At 38.8% G+C, this 18479-nt stretch overlaps 1 protein-coding gene and 2 long non-coding RNA genes across 11 annotated transcripts in view; 2 read left to right on the top strand and 1 right to left on the bottom strand.

The window, feature by feature from the left end:
• Positions 1 to 2742: 2742 nt before the first annotated feature.
• On the top strand, positions 2743 to 5355 carry LOC147757954 (uncharacterized). Its single transcript, XR_015321110.1, has 2 exons — positions 2743 to 4391; positions 4775 to 5355. It is a non-coding gene; the product is annotated as an uncharacterized LOC147757954 (long non-coding RNA).
• LOC147757953 (uncharacterized) lies at positions 4680 to 12582 on the bottom strand. Of its 5 annotated transcripts, none has more exons than XR_015321107.1 (6): positions 12368 to 12454; positions 10918 to 11322; positions 9190 to 9254; positions 6984 to 7116; positions 6292 to 6322; positions 4680 to 4975 (listed from the first exon to the last, which is right to left on the bottom strand). It is a non-coding gene; the product is annotated as an uncharacterized LOC147757953 (long non-coding RNA). The 5 variants fall into 5 exon arrangements; XR_015321106.1 differs by having other exon boundaries at positions 4680 to 6170; positions 12368 to 12449; XR_015321108.1 differs by lacking the exons at positions 4680 to 4975; positions 6292 to 6322; positions 9190 to 9254 and adding an exon at positions 12568 to 12582 and having other exon boundaries at positions 6748 to 7116; positions 12368 to 12460.
• LOC147757952 (uncharacterized) overlaps positions 9343 to 18479 on the top strand; it is a 19937-nt gene continuing 10800 nt past the window's right edge. The window contains exon 1 of one of the 5 annotated variants that reach the window (XM_086980098.1): positions 9343 to 10121. In XM_086980098.1, coding sequence (XP_086836224.1) covers positions 10049 to 10121 — 73 coding nt within the window. In that variant the 5' untranslated portion in view covers positions 9343 to 10048. Of the gene's footprint in view, positions 10122 to 12640; positions 12775 to 12796; positions 13679 to 18479 lie in introns of those variants that run through there. The other 4 variants (XR_015321104.1, XM_086980100.1, XR_015321103.1 and 1 more) reach the window with 4 other exon arrangements.

Here is an 18479-nt window from a genome sequence, read left to right as displayed (position 1 = left end):
AAAAGGAAACTTCGAGATTGCAAACAGGTCCGCTTCGCGGGTGCCCTCTACGTCGTTAATACTGCATATATATGTTCTCGCTGGTTTTCACGCGTAAAAAACTAATAGAGTACTCCTGAAGTTCGTGAGGGCTATATTAGTTAGTCTATGGCCGGCACACACAAATCTAGAAGCGCTGTCTTCAAAAATCACATCAGTTCTAATTAATACGGAAATTCTAAACATAATATTTGTTGATCCTACTGTTACGTAAACAGGCTACTTGATACTCTGATGTTCCTTAATGAAATGACGATTTTTACTGCAGTAGTGTTTTGCTTTAACATCGTATATCTACTTTAGGGCACACGACAAAGTGTAGAACTATCATGTCACCAATTAAAAATCTTTTACTACGTCCGATATAGGACAAGAGCTGTTTCGTAGACAAAAAGCATGTCCACTCTTTTATGCATATGTAGATGTGGGACATATATCACACGTCCATATCGTTAACGAGATCTTTTAGGTCTCAAAGGAAAAGTCCGTGTTTCTTTCGCGTCGAGCCGACTTCAGGTGAGGTCGGATATGAGCCGATAGAAAAAGCTTCAACACGGCCTTTGCAGTAAGTATATCGCGTCTGTTTTCCTGCTGCCATTAGGTTACGCGCCGTGCTTGGCTGCTTGAGTGAGCACAATGGGGACCTGTGAGCTGGTGTGTATTCTGCAAGCCTTGATAGATGCTACGCCCAAAGATAGCACATTGAGTATACCACATCAGCGGTCACTGTAGTTACATGTATTGTTGGTAGTACCAACTATATCGAAATACGACTCATTCTGGTCGAACACAGTTCTCGCCATTACAAGATTAGCTAAAGCTGCCATCTCACACATTATCTCGCGAATACACACGTAAAAACGTATTAGGCTGAGATCATGTACGAAAATGGACAAAGCATTATCACTTTGTAGAAGAAATACAGAAGGCCTCTGCAGTATCGCAGAGCAGAGGGGGCGTTACACTGTGGCGCTGAACCATTAGACAACCGATATCTTTCAAGGCGTGCATCAACAAAAATGACTAGACGACAAAATCTGGCAAAAGACACTTGCTGGAGAAAAATGTATGCTAAGACCAAAAAGAACAACCGCCAGCAGCTAAGATAATAGCGTGATACGTGCCATGTGCGTACAGCAGGCGGCAAAAAGCTAAATTTAATTTAACATTTTTACATAGATCTCATATTCCCGTCCAGAATTTTATTATGGTGTTTGTTGTCCGCGGGCAGAGAAGGGTGGGCCCGCCAAAAAAGCCAAACAATGCATGATGCTTATGAGTCGAACTACTACGCTGTGCCCCACTAGACGAGTTCAAGCAACGATGCGACCAGCTGCCGCGATACGCGGAAGCACCGCTTGGGGATCACAGATCGATGGCACTGTTCCACACCTTTTTGTGAGTGCGTGTTTTGGTTTACACATTGGACCAAGTGAAAGATGTTAAGAACAATATTTCCTCCACTCTTGCCACCGCCGGTTGTTGGTTTTCAGCCCGTCTTCGAGTGGACTCTGAGGAGATTATTGTTATTGTGTTTCAGAAATGACATAATGGCGATTCGTGTTCTCAGCAACAGAAGCAGGAGAAGGCCAGCACAATACAAACGATGAGCATCGACTAAGACGGCATTGCCAAAGATAATAACATCGGGCTCTTTCTTTTTTTTGACATTTTCAGTTGATACAACGTATCATATAACGTTCGCGATGTCTGCGAAGCCGTAGATTCGAACGGTTTTTTTTTTAGCCCAATGGCTAGTGAGCTTTGTTCATTGTCCGCGCATGACGACCGAACGAATATTTTAATATAAAATTGAAGTTTAATGTACGAAAGATGACTAATACAAAACGGGCTTTAATGTATGCTGCTACGCTACCTGGTATTTGTCATTGAGACACTGTTAGGAGGAACAAATTAGAAAGAAGAAATAACTAAACTAAGCAAGTAATAAATTTGCTTTGCGTCGATGAATAAAAGGGAAATTTATCGGACCTGCACGAAATAAGTGGACTAGCGGCCTTGTTCTGCAGTCCTCAGGTACGCTACGTATTGCAACGCGCATTATTGTATAGCGATTCGCCATTATGTTAGGGGCCGTTTAGTCCATGTGTTATTACGTATAACCTTTCGAATAGAATTTCGTTCTGTTTTATAACAAATATCGCCTCCATTCAAACGTATGCCACTTAAAGGCGGTTGTTTTTAAATATACTAAAATTGCATTTTAAAATATAATCAATAATAATAACAATAGCATGGCAGCATCGAAAAACGTTCGGTATGGATCAAAAGGCGTGCAGCAAGATGAAAGCGTCATCTTTTGCCATTTTATATTCTATTGTTGTTGCTGTTGTTATCGTCGTCCCTGTTGCTAAGCTGCATCGCCCCCCTGTCGTCAGTCCTCTTGCTCTATTCAATTGCTGTTATTATTGCTACGTATCTTTCTGTCTACCTATCTATTTATATATTTGTCATGTTTCTCTATCATTGTCACACAGAACAGAGTTGGCGATTTTTTTCTAGCTGTTCTCAGCACATCACCGGCATCGTTTTGTTCAAGCCGGCGGTAACGAAACCGCCGGTTGTCCTTCGGAAGCGTCAGAGATGATCACTCAATTTTACGACGGAAACAAAATGAAACACGTCCCGATCTCGTTGGCAATATTGAGCTGTAGCGCGCCTCTCAGCCAGACGCGCTTTCGCAGCGCGCCAGAGCAGCCGCAGTGGCAATGATGGCAACAACGACAGAACTTAAACGTTACGTCAGGCTGCCATTGCCAATATCAGAAGCAGAGCAAGTATGGGTAAATTCTGTCGCTAGATCATTTTAGGACTTGTAGGAAGGCGTTTGCAGATCATCGATTCGTCATTTTCAGAAGCCGAAGTCGTCGGCAGCGGTTGCAGGTTCTGGTGCTTGTATTTGGAGGCTCAGTTTTGTTTCCTTTAGCCTCTTTATCGTCTGGACATCGCCTTAGACTTTCTTTTTGGGCGAACAGGGCCGGGCGGGTGTCGGAGTATTTGAGGTTCTTTTTTTCGGTAGATTTTCATGTGAGAGACATGCATAATAGAAAATGATTTGTTCATTCGTCTTTCCCGACTCTATCGTTCGAGCAGAACTATTAGATCGGTATTTTTTTAAATAGTTGGAATGGAGCAGAATCGAGGTGAGCCAGAAGGCAGAAAAATTGACATAGAAAGAAAATGAGTATTTTTTCCATCTTGTCATCGTATTTTGGGGTGGATGCGGTCCATCATCAATCAGGAAGCTTATCGTGGAATAGAGAAAGATGACAGCGCTCATCCCTCGAGCAGCACAACCGAAGAACTTCTACTGAATCGGTACTTTCAGACAAAAAAAAAAAGCAAAAGTATAGCGGAATGGAAATCAGATGAAGGTATTTGGCATCATTTTATGTATAATCACATTTGGACTGCCACTGACAAGGGGTACGTTCGATGATAAATGATGGTCATGTTTGTTAAGGTCGTCTACCATCATATAACTACTGAATGCGTACTAGGACGTTGTTCGTCCTACCAGTTGAAAGCTAGCGTATAGGCATCAATGGCAGCTATTCACGAGCACAAAGTGCGTGATGCTATCGGCTAACTGCTCGCTTAGTCAAACGTACTAGCAGCAAATTGTAAAGCGATGCGATTCGTCTTGGCAGCTCTGAACACCGCAGCATAGCTCGTTAAGCATAGCACTCTGTTGCAAGCTGCGGTGTGATCATCATCATCATCACTACGATCGTCATTGTGCCCCACTGCAGACGAAATATTGTTATTGAAATTAAAGGGTAGGTAGACTACCTTGTCGGCTGCTAAAGCAGAGTTACAACGCCTCTGCGTAACGTACAAGACCTGAGAATGTGTGAAAATGAACATATAGTAAACAACAAAATGTGCCGCCATCTACTATTAACGGGGGCTAGTCTACTGATAGCCATGCTGTAATCACTACGTGTAACTATCGGCAGAATATCGTGTCTGTAAAAGACGACACTTACTATGCACTTACATTGTATCAATGAAGGAAATGAACGAAGAGGCGTACCCTCGCGGTGCTATATCTTCGACCTGAACAGGACAGCGAAGACAACAACAAAAAGACGACTAAGATCCTCCTCCAGGTTGTCTTGTCCGCTATATTATCTTTGGAAAGGAAAGCGATATGATACGTTCAATCCGAATATCTTAGGCTGTTAGGTGTGAAAAGTGACGACGCATATGATCTGGACCTATCAGAGGAGCTCGACTGGTTTGAGAAATGCTAGTAGGGCCAGCCACAAATAGAAATGACCTTTGCTCTAAATCTCGCAAACAAACAGAGTTTGTGTCGGCTCAGAAAGGTACGCTATCGATCTGTCTATAATAATTAATTAGTTAAAAGCATTTGGTTATTGAAGTGGGGAGTGTGACATACAGGGAGAATTTTCGTTCATTGAAATCATTCACTGGACTATCTTTTATTACGATATTTGATTTATTCAAAGAATGTTAGTGTTTTCTAGTCTGAGCTCAACTTTCGTTCTACGTTCAGCGCAAACAATGCCTGCTTGCTGTGACCACTGCGAATGTTCCAACAGCTGTGTTACGTTCATCTCTAATAATCATGAACTACGGACGAGACGATGAGATATATTGGACATTTTAATTTTTCTTATATTTATTTAAGATTAAATCCTTAAAATGCAAAGTTCCTTTAAGAACAATAAATTTCCACTAACTTCAGGGTTCATAATAACACACAGTAAGTGAATGTCTGGAGGCTGGATTGAGACATCTCGCAAAGCTGTCGGAAGCACGTAGAAGCCTGAAGAAGATATTGCGAAGAGTTCACCATGTGGGTAAGATACGCGTACTTGTAGAGCCGTGAGCACGCAACATAGCGAAACACAGCTGACGTTGAGTAAGGACGTAGATAGGAGTCACTCTGTACAAATTTCAATCCTACTGTTAACTAATAGTGTATGTATGCAGTGGTATGAGGCGTCGTGTCACTTGTGTGGTAGACGATTATGTGGCGCTTTTATAGGAAAAAAATAATAAATATCTGTTATATGCTGTGCTACTACAGACGACGGTGCTGGGCACGAAATTAACTTAAGCTATAATTCTGAGAATTGCCAATAATTAGCAGTCACCCGTATTGTACCAGAAGATAACTGAGTATTGTTGGTACCCAGCGTTACTAGAGACCGATATGTCTGTCAAAGGTATAATTCATTTTAGGGAAATAGCAGTAATTATATATTAATTATGCATTGAAAAATCAATATTCACAGTAAGCGAATAAAACTTATACAAGTCTTGTTTAGTTTGTTTTCACGTAAACGTTCTCACACATGCTGTTCACACCATTTGTTTTTATGCGACATAGATTTCTAATAAATCATTATCTGTTCCGCGAGAAGTGCTTCGAATTTTTCGCAAAAACTCTGTGTTTACATAGCATTTATTATACATCAGCACGCCTCCAGTATATCCAGCCTTAATGAGCTAGCGCTTCAGAAAAAAATATAAGAAAAGAAGTGGAAAGTATCAATTGTACATGTATGGTAGTACTTAGTACAACATTATAAAATTCATATACAACATGCATATAAATATCACAGGTCACTATTCAAGTTCCGTAATGGACATAATTTAAATCGGTACACATTTGTTAGCTACATATCTACCCATTCAAACTCCCAATTTTTTTAAATATATTTGTCAAGTTTCAGTATTGATAGTTTCAGTAGTATAGCTACCCACAAATGACTTATAGAACCTATCCAGATTGGGTGTGTCGGAATAATCAATTAACTTTGCTACATTTATTTCGATCTCCTTAAGAAGTTATTGCAGTCTCTTCTGCTGAATGATTCCCGTCAATTCGATTTATGAGCGATATAATAAAAAAAGTTATTGTAAATACAGCGAGCTAGTATAAGTATTGGATAATTATAATAACGAAAATTGAATAATATGTGATATTTGCAGTTTCGAAACGATGTTTTGTTTTTTGTTACTTTTTTAACATAGATATTTGCTGTGTCCTTTTTCTATATTGATGTTTCGTAATCTGTATGATGAAGGTGATAGGTCAAAGCTGTTTTTCCTTGAAAACCCACGCGAAATACTTTCTGTGAAGAGAACAGACGAGCGAATACGGTTTGGTGCTAATCCCATATTGGCTCCTAATAGATGGATTTACGCTTAGATGTGTAGTGGATTGGCAAGCACATACAAGGGAATGTAGCTTACCTTGCGGGTAGCTTCGAGTATTCGAAGATGCCTGTAGATCGCACGAGACATTTTGCGAGAAAATTATCTTTGTTTATATTAGTTTCAGGCTGAAACATTCTAAAATTCTATTTCGCTCAACCATTCTAAGGTTTGGTGTTATTATTATTATCGGCTATTCTTGGCTTCAGTACGTTATTGTCTAATTAAAATTACCAATTTTTTTCTCATATGGCGTTAATGGTAATACTCCCATGGACCTTGCTTTTATTGATGATTTCTCCAAAAGCGCGCGCTTATCGTCACTTTTCTCGATTGTTCGAGCAGGTATTGTAGATCAAATAATATCTACTTTACCCGAACTATCGTGCAAATTTTGATCGAATTCAGACAAGCTACTATATAATAATAAACCGAAAGATAATAGGTCCGTCCAGTTAACGCGGGAAGTTGAAAGTTTAAAAATGAATACGAAAATTCTGAGTTTACTCGTGCGCATATATATATATATATAGATCCTCCAGTGGAATATCCAGTTTAACAGTGTTTTAGGCAACTATGACATCTCTATATAGAATAAAGTATGCAAAAAATAATATATCCCTCTATTTAGTACAAGTGGGGCGTCGCTTCTTCGTCATGCAACCACTTATCCATTACGTAAACTATCTGACGAGTCTATATGCGTGTATGCGCGTCCCATCATGACTTACATCGCAACAAAATCTACATATGTATTTTTTTCTATTATCGATTCGCGGACGTGGGGATCGTCCTCAGCAAGCGTTCCTCATTGGCGAACGAAGCGGATGTTGTTGTTGATGAGCGGAGGAACAGCAGTAGAATCTAGAAAAAAAAACAGCCGAGAAGTGATAGGAAGTCAAATGGACTCGTGATGAGGATGATTCCGTTACGATCATAATTCCTGTTGCTTTAGTTGCAATAACTGTTACTATCATTAGCGCCAATACCGCTCCTGATGTCGTAGTAGATCATTATTTTGACTATTCGTTTTTACCCGATCATTTACCCGATTGATTCTATTATCGAGTGGCGGCGGCCCTTGTGGGCACGGCGACCGGCAGATCGAGGCGACGGATCCGTGTAAACTCGGACCCCCCACTGCCTCGCTGTTCCTGTCCACTACAGAACACTTGACGACGAGTTGGATATTTACGTGTGTTGCTACCGCGCTATCTAATTGGCTTTCTAATTGATTAATGGTACGTTTATGATTGTGTAGCATTTCTTATTTTGATGTGAGTATAAGTATCGTTTCATATTTTCTATTCTGGGTCAGTTCATGTTAGTTTCGAGATATGACAAGCGAAGAGCGTCACTGTCTGAGGCACCACGTTGAGTCACATTCGAACGAGTCACAAATAGACGCGTCTGACGTCAGCTTGTTTGCTGAAGATTCGCAACGCGGGATTGAATCAATAAGTTCAAAAGAACATGGACACGACGCTGGTTGAAATAGTCCTAAAATTGCCTTAAGGGGATATATGGTACTAATGAAAGGAATCATCACATCCTTTGCTAGTCAGATTCAATACTCGCCTGTCAAAGTAATTGTTACAGTTTGAATACAGTTGAAAAATATCCGCCAGCACACAACCATACGGGAAAAATAATAAGCATCAGATGTTGGATCTATGGATACGCGTGCACCCATCCGAAAGGTATTTACCGGTAAATAGCATTTAAGAGGATTTTTCAATAAAACGTTAATAGTAGTGTAATACTAAGTATGGAAGGCTTTAACAAAGAGGACGTCGGTAGAGGTTATGGAACAGTACCAGCCTATGTTAGTCCTTATATCTGACTCCTTTTAGCTATTCTACACTTAAGCATATTTTAGGCTCGTCATCCTGTTTGGCCAATCACAGTATTCTACGTGAATACGACGTTAACTAGATTCACGTTCAAATTTTAGCAAGGATCAACCTGAAACAGCCAGCCGTGCAAAGCATTGATTGGTTTATGCAAAAATACACCCATGCATCATTCAACTTATTGTTACGAGTGGTCGGTGGTACATTTCCATGTATTGAGTATTCTCGTTGGATGAAATACGTGAGCAGACATCTAAAGTTTGAAAACTATAAGCATATACGTGCGCCATAGTATGCAAAATCGACTGAAGGCCTGTTTAGATAATTTGATACGTTTATCTTTAGCATTCTTTTTTAGTAAATGTAAAAGCTCACTTTGTGAAATAATATACTGACTCTTTCCACCTGGCGTAATTCTAGGAGCTCCGTTAACCTTAATGACAGATCAACTACTAACATATTAAATGCAGTGTCATCTTTGCGTTATGGAGAGGACCGTAAAAACCTATTTTAGGCGCGGTGCAAAACAGTGCTTAAGCATTCATAAAGAACTGGTATTGACTATATTGGTATGTTAATGTCTTTCTTCATAAATTAGCGATATATTTAGATACGATTAGTAGGACCTTCTGAACTCCTCTTCTTCATGAGATTTGATTAAGCTTCACTCTGAGATATAGAACTTAACTTAAAAGAGATATAGAATTCATTCTTACCCAACGAAGGTAGAAATTTTGTAATAGATTACAAATATTTTAGCGTCGTACTACACATTAGAGCATCATTACGATTTATGTTATTCAATTTGTCATGTCATAAGTCCTAGAGCGGAAACAATCAGTAATAATTTATTAATGAACTTCTTCAATAAACGAATCTCTATACAAGTAAAACGCGGGAAAGTAAATAACATTGTCCAGATTCCAAAGGTAGGCACAGCATTTTCTGACGGAGTGATACTGATCGTCTGTTGTCATACTCATTGGCAGTGCCGTCATCATCGCCTTTATCAAAGATAACGATCACCTTTTCCATTGGAGTCCCATAGGATCGCATAGCTGCTGGCATAGCGCCATCTAATTACCGTTGTGAGAGGAGCAGCGGAATCGAGATCTGGTTACAACGCTTCTGTTTGTGTCTGGAATACCGCTGTTATACACACGTGTATATATATATATACGTAAGAACAGAGCGGAATATATTCGTAATATTATCTTTTCAGTACTACCATGGCTTACGCAAGCACATTTGTGAACGTCATTTAAGAATCGAGTGCAATATTGTTCCATCACACCATCAATGCATAGCTCAATTGATTGATAGTCGAGAAAAAAGACGAGGGAGTGCAAGGTAAATAAGCATGTATGGCGAGGTATCTAATTTGTGATGCACGTTCCCACGAGGTGCGTATTTGTAGCAGCGGCATGTTATTATTAAGCACCTTTTCCATAAATCCAGAAGTTACAAGGGGTTACTAATCACAGTTTCTCTGTAAATTTGCCCATGATTAGTCCAAATAGGTATGGTATACATCCAACAAGCGAATCCGGTTGCTCCGTGCATCACGGCATTTAACGGAACAGTTGGGTAACAAATACCGTTCAGATTTCGGGTATCTTTTCTATATACATACATATTATTTGAAAATTAAGAGGAAGAAAACCCGTAGTCTTGGACGTAAACATTTCTGGTGACGTGTTAAGGTACATAATGGTCTACGCAAACGGGCATGGCGCCCAAGATAACGAATGCGAAAATTATTTGGAACGTGAAAATTTCTGGTAGTTTTTCTCAAACAAAGATCTACGCTTCTTCGGCCTGGAATGAGACGACCGGGAATGTGTCCAGACGACTTAAGTTTATACGGCGTTGGCCATTCACCTTGTACTATCAAGTAGTAAAAATTGTTAGGCCTTTCTATATAACGTAACTTTACACTTGCCATGCTGTGCTTCCTACAGCTTAGTCCGCCGGTGTTAAATTCAACGAAGACAACTCAGAGTACCAGACACAATGGTATGTTACTTGTATATATATATTGCATGTTCGCGTACCATTTCTGACTGGAGCTTGTTGTTCTGTTTGAAAAACGGTCTCAGAGTGAGTGGGAAGGAAATGAAGTATAATTATTTCAATTAGCGATGAAGAACAAGCATTATGACACTGCTTATTATATCAACCTATCTGTTGGCGCATTACAATTTTAGCTAGAAACTTCGACCAAATTAAACTGTCTTATTGACAAGAAAATAATTATTTTGCTCAAAAATATTTTAAAAACGAACATTTTCATAATATATATATATATATATATATATATATATTTTAATAATAACTGGAAATACCTAGAATTTGTTAAACGTGTTTGTACTTTTCTCTTGATCTTCAGAACGGGCTCGTTGTCATTGCATCTTTATTAAATTCTTCACATGCCCTTAGCGCAAACGCTACGTAGCTACGAATGATGTTCATTGTATATGACGATACGTAATTATTTGTGTTGACAAATATATAATGGGCTCTAGTGTTTAAATCGTTATGAACCGAACTGCTCACCGGTGAATAATAATGATAAACGGAGCTGAACATCGATACCCAATAATAATAATATGTTTACAGAAAAGAAGATATATATCCGCTATTGACAAAACTTGTTTCCTTCCATCGGTAAAATCGCGTTTGAAAACATCAACAACTTTCGCCGAAGGTAAGATGCGCTATGGTTCTTGAAACAAAATGTCAGGTCCTTGATGCTAGATTTTTCAATGAAGCTTTTTAAAGGATAACAAAGAGCAGTACCGCAATTACTCACCATCCATCTGTCCATTCAGAAGCTTCTTTCATTAACGCTGGTGGCCGACCCAGACTCATCGGCTCCGTCAAAGGATTGTCGTTGCTGTGGCCAGCTATTGTCTTTCACTCTAGGCTCGTTTGATGAAACCTGTGCGTGGAACGGGAACTGTGCGGCGCTTATGTCGCTATCTGCGTGTGGTACGCGAATTGATATACGTTCATGTTATCGCCGACTAGATGGCACAACGATTCGAAAACAAAGAGCGGTATGATCAACATCATCATCCCCAGCTGGCGCGATAGCAACAACTAGATAGAACTAAAATGGCATCGCTAGCGCTGAATACCGAAGAAGTAGCGCTCTTGCAGCTGCGTCACATCTTCGCAATAATATCAGCTGTATCGTCTTCTTTTTCTTGCCGACCTTGAACATTGAGACGTAGAAACAAGATAATGGTGCTGGCTATTGTTGTTGTTACAGTTGTTGTGGAAATGTGGGAGGGGACCGCAGAGGACAAGGAACGACAACAAATGTGCAGTGGCAAACACCTCAACGCCAGTATTTCATATGCCAATACATTTTACCACCGTTATTAGTACCACTATCTAGAGTCATTCAACGTGGACAAACTAATATATCGGCAGATTCTTCAATATCATCATATTTATGTACAGTATTATAGTAGTGATTTGTGAGCGTTCAAATTGCTATTGCTGCTAATGACGCAGAACGCTTATACTTTAGTATCTACAGTATCGTTTGCGAAGATTCGATGATTTTCCTAACTTTATTTGCCTCCGGCGTTGACGGCGTCTATTGGCGAGAAGTCAAGTTGCCTTCGATGGGCATTGGCGTTATATGCGGGTAAAACAGCCAACGGCAAAAAGCGCAGCCGGCGTCAGCCAAGCACGGAAGATACAATGTATTAACAGCAATTGTAATTTTATGAATATGTGAAATATTAATAATGATACAACGAAGATAAGAACAGATGGAAGGAGGCGAGACCTTCAATTTGTTCTTTTAGTAACCCGCACCTCAGACCATTGTTTGGCCAAGGCTTGCCTATGAACAAAAACTACATTGTGCCGGTTTTATGCCTTTTTCCTCAGAATGAAACTGTACTTTCTATTATGTATTTTGATCAGATAATGGTAGCCTGCGTTCGTTTACTAAAAATCGCATGGCTGAGTTTTTTTTGCTTGGGTCTAACTTTCACTTATCGCCAATGAGATATGAGGCTACTTGTGTGTGTAGTTACTAATTCCCTAATAGGTTTGGTATAAGTTACACTGCCTATATACAACATTGTAAACTACTGCCTTATTAGTTGAAAATATTTTATTGGTTAATTATCAATTTGACTTTGGCTGATTAATTTCTGCCACCCAACAGTTATTTTATTGGCCGAACAAACAGTACTACTAAATAGTGATACAACTTATGAATATACTGTTACGATACGTACTTTTTATTAGAGATGCACTGAACTCTAAATGTGTGCTATTTTTTAATCTCTCATTGTCGAATGAAATCGTGAACATTAGTAAAGGCGGCAAACCTGCAATTAATATAAATATGTTTACCGTATTATTAATTGGTACGTACTTTACTGAGGCAGAAATAGATTGTAACATATATTTATTCATTCGTACGATCCTAAAATACCTCATGTACAAAAAATAATTTTCCGCTAATTTTAGCGGGCTCGAACAGCGACACTTGCGGCAGTTTGCCAGGTAGATTTACTTCTAATACGCTGTGACCCGGTGTAGCCGCCTCCAGTCTGTCTATTTGCCTCTCGATGTGTATGTGCCTCTTACGTATCGCATGAAGTTGTTAACAGTATTGCTCTAGGATGACGCCAGCCATAAGGTCATTATGATGTTTTAGTCGGCGCCACTGTTGTTATTATTATTATGGTCGTTGCGCTATGGGATAGACTGGTAATTTTACTGCGGCGGGACCGCGACCGCCGATGGCGGTGGCGCTAGGATAACTGTAAACTGCAGGGTAGAATAGCCGTCTGCGTTAAGAATATGCTACATTGGTCTGCTGATAACAGTGCAGTGTATATTAAGAGGCGCTTTTAGTTGTGCTGTTTTTCAATTCAACTTGCTTCTCTCGTATGATTTGCTTGGCTAGATGCGATTAGACATGTAAAACCAACATAAGGTGCCAAGGGCAAACGCATTGTACATTAGAAATTATTGCACAACTATTTCTAGAACACGGCGTAACGATTGGTTGAAGTGCCCCATTGCATATGTTCTTACGCGCACTTTCAATCAGATGCACACCAGTAAACGTGCCATACGATACTAGTATTGTGTATAAACACACACTAGTGATGAATGAGCGCTCGGCTGGCATTCATCGTCTTGTCGTTCCACGGGAATGCCGTCAACACTTTAGACCTTCTGCTAAGGATGTAATCAATGAGATGGGGAGGTTACTAAAACATAGGCCAGGGTGCGGATGGAACACAAATGAATTCAAGAGAAAAAGCAGGAACAGAACATAGCGTGAACGTAAATGATTTTCTACAATTCCAGTACAATAGTATATACATTCGAACATACGAGCTTTATTAAGAGAAAACTGTATAGAATACGAAAAAGGATGAGAAGCTCAAAAGAATTGAATCATTAGATAAAAATAAGCTACTGTTAATACGCTTCCATGTTCTTCGGCATGAGAATCGACGTCGTGTTCGCCTGTCTTGTATTAGGCATCTCGGCTGGATGATTCATATAAGATTTAAATGTTTTGCTTTATCGTAAGTAATATATCTGTATTTATTTTACACTACTTTAAAGCGCTTTACTGCCACCGGCGTGAAAAATATCTATTGTATCGATATATATGTACAGAAGTTTCAGGGTCGGCGTATTTGCTAGCTATTTGGAACCCTGTGTTCCTTTTGAAGTTTTGTAAGAAAAATTCCATTTCGTTCCCTACGTTTATGTCTTAATTAGCTTTTACGCATACGTTAAAATATATACATTGTTCGGATTGAGTCATTTGTTAGGAAGTGCAGATCCTAAAAATAAGGGTTCGTTATATCTATATGAATTTGTTATTATTAACGATGTTTTGATTATCGATTTCAAACGTTGACTTCGGAAAATAAGTACAAATATTTTAAAAAAATCGCTATTGTCGTCTTATCAACCAAATGTACCTTACATTCACACGGTTTACTTAAGAGCTTCCTTACAATGGTGTACCTATGCATAAAAAGGTATGCATATGTATGCATAAGTGTTCCTTTTACGTACTATTGCGTACGTATAATTGCCTGCGCGGCCATGGAAATAAATCATAAGCTATAAGCTATAAATATATATAGGCTATATATATTTATAGCTTATATTTATATATAAAAGTAGCTATATATAAAAAAATATATGTTATAAATAAGGCTATAAGCTTTGCTAAGGTTTTGTTGCAGGATCAGGTATTTTTCTCGATCGTGTCAAACATTGTCGTTATAAATATTTAAAAAGATATGCTGATGAGTTCGAACGCCCGCTTCTCAATGACGCTGAATCTGTCGATAATTGATAAAATTGGTAGCCATTTTCTCTCACACTATATTTGAAGATTGCGTGCCTTGCATACGTACTCCCACCTTTGTCAGCCTCTCAGTTTTTCAAATATTGGATACCACGGAGATACGGAGAGGTACGGAGGATGTGTATGTCCTGTGTGGTTCAGCATATAGCTTAAATAACCTGATATATAATGTAGAACAAATACGCGTTAAATCCAATAAGACTACGCGGTGTGTTTCACGAAGAACTATATCACATGTTCTCTTTATTTTAAGGTAACAGTCGTGAACTGTCTCTCAAAGAACGGACAGCTTTTACCATTTGTGGATTGAGTCTGCTTACAGATTATACATGATTGGGATTTCTATGCCCAATGCGTAACATTGCACAGATAGATTTAAGTTATATCTGTGCAATGTTCACTCTAAACATTTGTTTAGGGCATCCTGCAAAAGCAAGCCTTATCGATTTGTGCGTATATTTTGCATGTTTAGCATATATTTTTACAACTACGCATCAGGATAATATGTACATTATCGAATTTATATACAAGAACGGTCCCAGATTGTATTTCGAGGATAACCCAAGGTGGTTCTGGCAGTATCTGAATAATTACTTTTGACTCTATCGCGAAGTTAGCAGAGCTCTTAATTCACTTCACTAGCCGACTACCAAAGCCGAAGTAAGGTAGAATCTTGAGAAGCCTGTATGATTTTTTCGTGTTCGAACGTTGACTTGAAGTCCAAGTACGTCACTGAGACATGTTGATAAACTTTTCCCATTTGAATTTTGTTTCTGATTGCTGCAGAGTGGTGTTTTGTTCAGATCTAAAAACGAATATTAATCCTTGCTCATTAGAATTCTCATACATGGTCGCATAAATGATACTCTTTAGCAGTTCGCATGCTACTACAACTACTACTAGCGACACTGGCTTTTTGTGGTTCGGCTCTACCTGCGATTTCTTCTTCGACCGAGCGGACTGGGAATGCTTGAATTATGTGTGTTTCTTAAACACTTTCAATAGATTCCTTGAAAATTCGTGAGAGGGGCATACAGACTGAGATTGCGAGCCTCGTAAATAAGTTCAACGGGAAGTTTGCCCCCAGGAGTCTCACTAGTTTTAGACTGTAATGTGTTCAGATGCTCGGATATCTTTACTGGCTTGACGTGGGTACCAGGGTCAGTAAGTGAGTGACGGGAGGCTTTGAGAAAACACTGAAGGATCCAATTGGCTGAGCCGCAGCAACTCGTCGTTCGACGGTGACGTGAATTTGAAGAAAAGAATGAGTAGTTATTCTTTCTCGCGATCATTTGCTGGTAATGCCTCGCCTGAGCGTCTAAAAGACCTTAAAGCACCTTGGTGCCTTTTACGAATAAAACTGTAAATCATTGGTCACTCTTTCGCAGAATTTATGATCAGTAAGGTGATATGACGGCTCAATGCTACTATATGCTACAATTAGTTTTCAGGCCTTTTAAGTTAACACCTAAACACTCCTTGTAATAGGTTCTTCAATTTGTTTGAATGATTTCTGAAAAATTTTTCAGTGCTTTGCTACTCAAGTTAATTGAGAAAAGCATTTGCATATTTCTATTCCATAGCTTCCTTAGCAGGCAGGTAGAAGTACGCCAAAAATTGTTTTAGCCGTGGTGGCAAAAAGATACAAGATTCAAGGAACTTTAATTGCTCTTACTCATGTAGCGTCCAAGCAAAGCTTCTATGACAATATGAATAAGTTCCAGTAGCTCTACATGAAAAGCAAATAGCCAAAAGCAGCGGGCCGTGTCAATTGCTTCTAATTTCATTTTTGTACTGGTTTAAAACGTAATTGACAGTTTTCATAGCTCGATAGCTTTAATGTTACATATCTCAGGTATTATGAGCGTCGGGTCGGCGCTAGTACCATTTGAAAGCTAACATTTGACAGTAGTTAATGGGTTGATTATATGTTGAAAACCTTTATCCAGGTTTCAGGTCGTGCGCCTTAAGTGTGAACGAAGTTTCATGATTAAGTATTCATGATTTCGCTACGATAAACGCTCGAAACGATCGAAAAAGTTCTGTTGTTTATGATCAAAATGTATTATTGGAAAAAAACTATTGAAATGTCCGCTTTCGACATAAAATATGCTTCTTGTAGTGGTTGATTAAATACGAAAAATTACTGCGAAAATAGACTAAGACCAACAAGTGATTAGCAATGGCGTCGCCAAATAACTAAAAATTTAGCACCAAACAGTTTTAAGCGGTGTGAAGGAAGCTTAATGCGAAACGAAGCTCGATGTTGGATTGACGCAAACGATTTTTTTCAATACGTATTTCGATCTTATTTCGGTCTGTCAAACTCTCTCTCGCTTTCTTTTTTTTTCTGCAAGCTCCACACAAAAACGCAGTGAGATCGAGCTATTTTTTTTTAATATGGTTGGTTACATGCAACAATAGTGTGGAAATTAAAAAAAAATAAATGTGCTCCACAGTCTGTGGCAAATCTCAGACCGATACCAAAATAGTTCTACATTGTTCTTGGCGGTACTGGAAAGGAATCGTGCATTATGAGTTGCTGTTGCCTGGCAAAATGGTTGATTCGGACGTCTACTCTTAGTGAGTAACCCAATTGCAACAGACCACTAGTGAATAGAGAGTGACCGGCACTAATAGATAGAGAACGCGTCGTCTTCCACCATGTCAATATTAGATCATGTACATTTATAGCTGCCCGGAATAAACCTGTACGTAAACGTTTTAGACGAATACGCCGCACAGCTAGCTTGGATGTCGCATTATGAAGCTATCATCTTCCTCAGTTTCTATAGAACTTTCTTGCTACCTCAGCTTCTATGAAAGCACGCAAAAATTAGATAATGACGGTTTTCCGCAGTTTCTACAGTGATAGACTTCAGCCAATAATAGTAGAGAAACGATGAATGATTTTAGAGCAAGACACCGTATACTGAGTCTAATAATATTATTTCAAAACAAAGTATTTACTTCACTTTTAGCTTAAACCGGCAATAGTTTTTTGACAACTTAATATTGTAATGAGATATACATATCTTATTGAACTCTAGAAATGCAATTGTTTTTCCTTGGATGATAGCCCTCTCAAGCATTTATCAGAGTATATGGTCGAAATAATACTATATGGAAGTCAATACGAAACTCAATCAATTATCAAAGAACTTAGCGCCATTTGTGGCTTTGTCGAACTTTGGCGGATTGAAAAGTTGAAGATGTATGCCGGCCACAATCAAAAGTTCTTTCAATGTATGTCCTAAACGATACTTGCACTTACGTGTTACGTTACAGCACAATAAAATACATCTCATATATTTGTATATACTTTTTTACACACAATAGAAATAACCAAGGAAATGATAATGCGCTATCTTATATTAATGGGCACAATTTATATTCGCTAGACTGATCTCCGCCATGCTAGCTGGAAAAGCTAGCGCAAAAGCTTGCGAAACTGGCCGAGATATCGAACCTAAAAAATTTCAGTTCCTCAAATTTGATTCTACATAACGAATTTTCGTAACATCCACGTCAGACAGATACAACGATTTCCAATTGGGCGATACGACGGTCCTAGGACTATAGAGTTCCCTACTTAAATTTCGGCGTAGGTACACAAATAGACAAACACTTTTATATGTGAGATGTCAATCAGACAGAATAGTCTAAGATAGAATAATCTCTAGGTTTACTGTCGAACTATTTTGGCATCTATTACCGTTAACATATACTTTTGAATATATCGAAATTAGTCGGAATTGTTCTCGAATTAATAAAAAATGCAACCAATATTGTGTATGGCAAAAGCGACACTATGAATTTTTTTCTAAAAAGTTGGTTTATATAAGTCCGAATCGTATTTGTAACTACGCCTTAAATAATCCACCAAAGATATCATCTTAGTACAAGGTGCCTCCTGAGGTGTAAGTGATATAGCAGTTGGAGTCTTTTTATAATATCTCAGAATCGTTTTATCTTTTATCATGCATATATATATATATATA

This window comes from Varroa destructor, unplaced genomic scaffold, assembly GCF_002443255.2.
Source record: "Varroa destructor unplaced genomic scaffold, Vdes_3.0 BEIS01000002.1, whole genome shotgun sequence".
NCBI classification, from domain to species: domain Eukaryota; kingdom Metazoa; phylum Arthropoda; class Arachnida; order Mesostigmata; family Varroidae; genus Varroa; species Varroa destructor.
Note: the sequence above shows the minus strand (reverse complement) of the source record. Positions and strands in the feature narration are given on the sequence as shown.